At 45.4% G+C, this 6,986-nt stretch overlaps 1 protein-coding gene across 1 annotated transcript in view; it reads left to right on the top strand.

Moving 5' to 3' along the window:
* NAA50 (N(alpha)-acetyltransferase 50, NatE catalytic subunit) overlaps positions 1-1,493 on the top strand; it is a 10,939-nt gene extending 9,446 nt beyond the window's left edge. The window contains exons 4-5 of the mRNA XM_018572065.1: positions 44-110; positions 1,147-1,493. Coding sequence (XP_018427567.1) covers positions 44-110; positions 1,147-1,333 — 254 coding nt within the window. The 3' untranslated portion in view covers positions 1,334-1,493. The remainder of the gene's footprint in view (positions 1-43; positions 111-1,146) is intronic.
* Positions 1,494-6,986: the final 5,493 nt, after the last annotated feature.

The following is a 6,986-nucleotide window of genomic DNA, read 5'->3' as shown; positions in this document are numbered from 1 at the left end:
CTGAAGAATTTTTATTAACCGAATTAAAATATTGTCTTTCCAGGAACAAAGATGCTAAATCACGTCTTAAACATTTGCGAAAAAGATGGCACCTTCGACAACATCTATCTGTAAGTTTCCTGAAATGCTCTATTGCGTTTCCAGCGAGGGTGACGCCCCCTGGGTGTACAGACGCCCAGATAACAGGTAGTTGATGAGCTTGCCCGGCCTGCCTGACTTTATTGGTTTCAAGGAAGCCAGTGGTCCTAGCAACCAATGACTGACGCTAGGGGGTGGCCTGCACTGGGTTATGGATGGCAGTGGATGCACCGGCCTCGGAGGGCAGTGTATACACTGTAAGTCATTCATAACCCAGTGCAGGTAGGTGGTCATGGTCCACACAGAACCACTACTCGGCCAGTGTCCAAACCGCGGTCCGCCATTTACTGACCGATGCTATAGAGTTTATTACAGGGATTTATACACTGAGTGGCCAGATTATTATGACCACCCCATCAGTACTTCGTTGGGCCACCTCGTGACTCCACGAGATGATGAAAGGTGATGCAAGGAATCTGACACGGCACTGTTGCCCTTCTTTTGTCTTGTACCAGTCTTGCCCCTCCCCCGTTCTGGCCTAACATTGACTAGTCGCTGACGGCCACAATTCGCACGTTCAGACCCAGATTTACGGCTGACAGTCCGGTCTTTAAACACTTTAACAACAGCTGCTCTTGAACATTTAACGCATTCTGCTGTTTTGCTGATACTCGCTCCATGGCTCCGAGCGCCAACAATCATCCCGCGTTCAAAGGCTGTTACATCGCGTTGTTTCCCCGAATCTTCAGAAACAAATCACTTCTACTGTCGTAAACAACCCGCTTCCCTATTTATAATGGTCTGGCCCTCTAGCAACTTCAGCGCCAAATTATAGATAATTTGCCTACAAACGTCAGGTGGTCATAATAATCTGGCCACTCAGTGTATAGCGGCAACAATTTACGATCTAAGGAAACTCCGGCAAGCACATGGCGCATATGCCAACTCCATGCATATAGTGTCCTGTTGGTGATTCAATGCGATGACCCTGCGTGCTGCGAGGCAGAAGTGCTAACCACTGTCTACAACTGAACTAATATTGCCGTCCTTCCTCCCTCCCTCCCTCAGACATGTCCAGATCAGCAACGAATCAGCCATAGATTTCTACAGAAAATTTGGCTTCGAGATCATCGAAACAAAGAAGAACTATTACAAGAGGATAGAGCCGGCCGACGCACACGTCCTGCAGAAAAACCTCAAGATCTCCTCCTCCACCGCCTCGCCGAACGCAGACGTGCAAAAGAGTGAAAACTGAGCGAAATTTGCGGAATGAACCCTTTTTTTTTTGTTTTCTTGCACTTGCTTGTCGCCAAATATGGAAAAAAAAAAGAGACCCGTTTGAGTTTTAACTCCGACCGTTCACTTCTAATATTTCTTCTTCCTCTCCACTTGAAAGAAAAAAAAGTTAAAAGGTTTAAAAAAAAAAAAAATTTGAATGCTTCTTCAGAGAGCTGTACAATCTATCACATATTATTATATATCGTTTGATTGAACTCTAACGTGTTTTCATGGAGACTCGCAGGGAGTGACGGATGTTCTTTCTGGCTTTTCGACTTCTTTGCCCCGTTTGTTTGGGAGAGTGCGTGGTTCTATCCGTCTGGAATAGTCTTTAAATAAAATCTAATTTCTTTTTAGCATTCTTTTTTCTAACCTCTTTGCTGTTTATTTCACTGATGTGCAAACTGTGTTTTTGGTCTCCTGTGTTTTTTGTTTACTTTTTACAATAGAGGTGAAATATTTCAAAGCAATAAATGGGGATTTTTAAGGTGGCAAAACATATAGAAAACCACATGATATAAAATTATTTAATTTACTTGCATATTAAAATCACATAAAACAGAATTTCTCAACCTTTTTTCAGTCACGACACCCTGAAAAAAGTATGCAACATTTTGAAAAATGGGGGCCACACAAAACACACATAAAACAGAGGGCAGTCTCCCTTTTACAGCAGGCGGCAGTCTCCCTTTCTCTCCCGTTCATTGAAGGACACAGGGCAACAGATCGTAGATCCTGAATGGTAAGGTTCGCTTTTGCGGTCCCTGTACTCTGTCTCCGGCGCTCTCATGCCTCCCTCCCCCAGGCGCGCGAGAAGGAACAGTGTCGGAAGCCTACTTTTTTTCGCCCCCCCACCCTCCGACAAGGGCGGTAAGGTTAACAAACCCTCCTCTTCCCAATCCTCCCAGCGTCTTTTCACAGCAGGCGGCAGTCTCCCTTTTTCACAGCAGGCGGCAGTCTCCCTTTTTCAGCAGGCGGCAGTCTCCCTTTTTCAGCAGGCGGCAGTCTCCCTTTTTCAGCAGGCGGCAGTCTCCCTTTTTCAGCAGGCGGCAGTCTCCCTTTTTCAGCAGGCGTCTTGTAATCAAAAGAGTTGGGTTCCATCATTCCTTACCCTCAAGTCTGCAATGTAAGGTGGGTCCCCACACACACACATATAAAAAAAAAAAGCAGGGTTCCATCCTTTGCATCAAAGTCCTCCCAATCAAAAGACCCCTTTTACATCAAAGGACCCCCTTCACATTAGAAGCCGCCTCCTTCCACATCAGAAGAACCAAAGGCATAAAAGGAGACCACGGGGGGATATATATGACCCATTTTAATCACATGAATAAAATGATTACTTTTATACAATATGGTTTTTTTTATATATATATATGTTTGGCACCTTAAAAAAAAATATCACTTTTTTTAGTCTCTTTAAGTAATTCTACACGGGATTGCTGAGCAGTGCAACACTTTCTACAGATAGTGGAGATTGAGCAGGAGACATCCCACAAGAAACTGATAATGCTGGTGAGTTAAAGTAAACCTGTCACCTTGATTTAAAGTGACCCTAAACTCAGGATGAAATCTTAAAAATACATCCAAGTACCTTTAACTATTAACAACAATGTGTCTTCTTTGTGTATCACTCGGCTGTAGATCATCCAATCAGCTCTGACACTGTCCTTCCTTCTGGAGGGGGGCTACGTCTGTTCCCCATGGTCCCTGTGTGTGTTGTAAAGTAGTCACCGCTCCAAGCTCGCTCCCGGGATGGACTACAATCTCATGTTTAGTTTACTCATTTGTACTGAGATTGTAGTCCATCCCGGGAGCGAGCTTGGAGCGGTGACTACTTTACAACACACACACAGGGACCATGGGGAACAGACGTAGCCCCCCTCCAGAAGGAAGGACAGTGTCAGCACCAATTCAGAGATGATTGGAGGATCTACAGCCGCGTTATACACAAATAAGATACTGGGGGGGGGATTGATCAAAACTAGCAGATTTGCACTGCAGCCAATCAGCTTCTGTCTCTTTTTAAAATCTTACCTCAGCAAACTAAAGAGAGCTGCTGATTGGTTGCCATGGGCAACTGCTCCAGATTTTGATAAATTGCCCTCATTTTTGTCGTTACGGGACTTGAATGTATTTTTAAGATTTATCACCCAAGTTTAGTGTCACTTTAAAACCTTTACCATAAATATCGGCATTCAAATCCGTTTCTGCTTACTCTCGCCTCCACCTGGCACTTGTCTATTCAGGCACCAAGCATTGCATCGGAGGGCACGGGGAGCGTTCACATGAAATACCAACTTTGTATTTCTCCGGGTGACTAAAATTGGTAAAAATCCACGTTTTTACGGTTGCCACCAGAAAAGGAATAGAGAAGAAATCTTGTAACATGGGAAGCTGTTCTGTTGACAAATGTCTGAGGGGATTTCCTTCCCTTTGGCTTAGATTTCCTGTATTGTCCACGGGGCAGGAAATGAAGGGAAATCCTTCCAAGAGTCTCCTGATCCCAACCTTTCCCAAACTTTTTACTGTTTAGGAACTCTGGAAATACATTTGAGGCCTCGGGGGAACCCCTGCTAAAAATATATAAGTTTTATAGCACGATCAGAAAGCTGAAGTTTTAAATAAAAGAATCAATGCGTCCTTAGAATATTATTTACAACTTGCTTGAGGATCCCCTAGACCAGTGGTGGTGAACCTTGGCACTCCAGCTGTTTTGGAACTACAAGTCCCATGAGGCATTGCAAGGCTCTGACAGCAACAGACCTAACTCCCAGAGGCAAATGCATGTTGGGATTTGTAGTTTTGGCACAGCTGGAGTGCCAAGGTTCGCTGCCCTAGACAGAGGAACCCCTGGGTCCGACACAAGGCTTGTTGTTGCTCTAGAGCAGTGGTTCTCAACCTGTGTAACCTCAGGACCCGCATTTGTCCTCCATTAAGTTGTGACCCATGTCGCAACCGCACTGGTACACGTGGCATTGGCGGGGTACTGCATATTCCAGTGCAAGCGATCAAACTGTGGGCGGTAGGTGTGTTTGGGGTACCATTCAAATAAATGGCAACACAATGCACCCCCTGCAGCAGAACGATCAGTAGGTGCGATTGCGTGGTAGTTTGTGGTTAAAACACTGACACAACCACTGACACACACAGACATTCACACTTCCCCCCCAAAAAAAATGTAGGTCCAGTGTGGGCTGCTGTGCTGTGACAGCTCCATCCAGAATGTGACGTCATTCCAGTCACGCAGGGGAGCTGTAAGCAATGCACGTATGGATGGAGCTCCCTCACGGCCCTTGCTCCAGCCCACCTCACGCTGACACTCGGCACCGGGCAGCATATTTTGAATGGCAGCTCAGCACGAGAACTGACAGTGCTGCGCTATGGGGGGAGGCAGAGGAGCCCCTCACCTAGTGCGCTGGAAAGCATGTGGCGACCCACTGAACATGGGGTCACGACCCACCAGTTGAGAACCACGGCTCTAGTGTGTACAAATTCTTAAAGCCCAAACTTTATTTCTTTAGATAGAATTTAAAGAACATTTGTCATGAGAGCTACTTGGAGGCAACCACCGCTGACCTTTCCTTCTGATCATGCCAGTTGCTTGGCTGGCGAGCTGACTTTCTTGCTTCGCTGGTTTGAGTCGCTGACCTGGAAGCTAGCAAGCAGATGAGGAATGTGACCTCACTGTGACTTTTCGGATTGAACTTGCTGAGCAATGACCAGAAAATGATAAAGCCGCAGGGTCAGCCTAATTGGCAGGCAGCTAGAATTTTCAGAGGTCAGCAATGGCTACGCCTAGGGATGCACCAAGGCCGAGTACTCGTCCAAATGCTCCGATGCCTAGCCCGATACTCCACTTCCGGTATCAGGAAGCCAGGCAGCGAGTCATTCCACACGCACGCCCCCCCCCCGCTTTTCGGTTGGTCGGGAAGCTGGCTTCATGCTCCCTCGTCACCTGACCAACGCTGAAAATAGGTTTAGTATTGCGTTGCAGTTCGGGCGCTCGGGTTTAAAGAATTTTCAGCATCACTGCCTCAGGCAAAATAGGGAAACATACATATTCAAATATTTATACACTCAATAAAACACACACGTAATGAAACTCACAAGCAATAATAATAATAAAAAAAACACATTGCACACGTAATGAAACACACACACACACATATACAGGTGAAACTCGAATAATTAGAATATCGTGCAAAGTTCATTTATTTCACTAATGCAACTTAAAAGGTGAAACTTAATATATGAGAGAGACTCTTTACATGCAAAGCAAGATAGTTCAAGCCGTGATTTGTCATCATTGTGATGATTATGGCTTACAGCTCATGAAAACCCCAAATCCACAACCTCAGAGAATGAGAATATTACATGCAATCAATAAAACACGGATTGTACATAGAACAATATCGGACCTCTGAAAAGTACAAGCATGCATATGTACTCAGTACTTGGTTTGGGCCCCTTTTGCAGCAATTACTGCAATTACTTTTGCACGATATTCTAATTATTCGAGTTTCACCTGTATATTCAACACGTAGTGAAAAAACACATCACAGACCCATTTAAACACTCACAATGATGACAAATCACGGCTTGAACTATCTTGCTTTGCATGTAATGAGTCTCTCTCATATATTAGTTTCACCTTTTAAGTTGCATTAGTGAAATAAATGAACTTTGCACGATATTCTAATTATTCAAGTTTCACCTGTATACTTGCTCGTGTCGTGTTTATAAGGTTAGTAAATCAACCCCATTATCTCACAAACACTCCTTAGAAAACAAGACCACATCAGACACGTAATGAAACACACACACACACGCACATCCCACACACTCAATAAAACACACATTACCCACTGATTAAAACGCATATCTTCATTAAAAAACACACAGAACAATAAACATGAATAATTACAACATTGCCACCTCTCCTGCTTACCTGTTTTGCATGGAGGGAGTGGGGCACTGGGGGCTTATCCCTGGTGGTCCAGTGGAGGATCAGTGTGATCTGCAGCCAGAGATGCAGACCATACTAATCGCTCCCTGCCTGTAAGAAATGGGCACTACAAGGGAGCGATCAGTATGATCTGCAGATCATACTTATCCTCCGCTGGACTACCATGGGATGATTTTTCCATTTAATATATTTCCGGTTCGGCAATATATTAAATAGGATCTGGGCACCTGCCAGGTTTGAAGATGGCCGCCACTATCTTTAAAAACTTAGCGTGACTTCGAGACCCGTGGAGCACCCCCAGGTGAGAACCTGGCGTGCGCGGGCCGCGGTAACCAGCACCTAGGCTCGTGTACTACCAGAGGGGCCTCTGCGTGCCCTAGGTTCACCATCGCTGCTACAGGGTATTGTACAATCAGATTGTAACCTGTATGACCAGTTTTAAAAGGCCGGTCTGTAATGTCGAAGTTAAAAGCAGGCAACTCTGGCCCCTGATGACATAACTCCAGTGCGTTGAACCCGGGCCACCACGGCATGCTGGGGGTTTACACTTTGTGCACTGTAGAGTTTGCGATCGGGAAGGCAAGGAGCTTCTGGCATAGAATTTTTGTCCCTCTGCTCGCTGCTGGAGGTTTCCTCTCCGATCGGCAGCTATCCTCATGGATCA

The sequence above is a fragment of the Nanorana parkeri genome, unplaced genomic scaffold (assembly GCF_000935625.1).
Source record: "Nanorana parkeri isolate BGI_ZX_2015 unplaced genomic scaffold, ASM93562v1 scaffold1924, whole genome shotgun sequence".
Taxonomy (NCBI): Eukaryota; Metazoa; Chordata; class Amphibia; order Anura; family Dicroglossidae; genus Nanorana; species Nanorana parkeri.
Note: the sequence above shows the minus strand (reverse complement) of the source record. Positions and strands in the feature narration are given on the sequence as shown.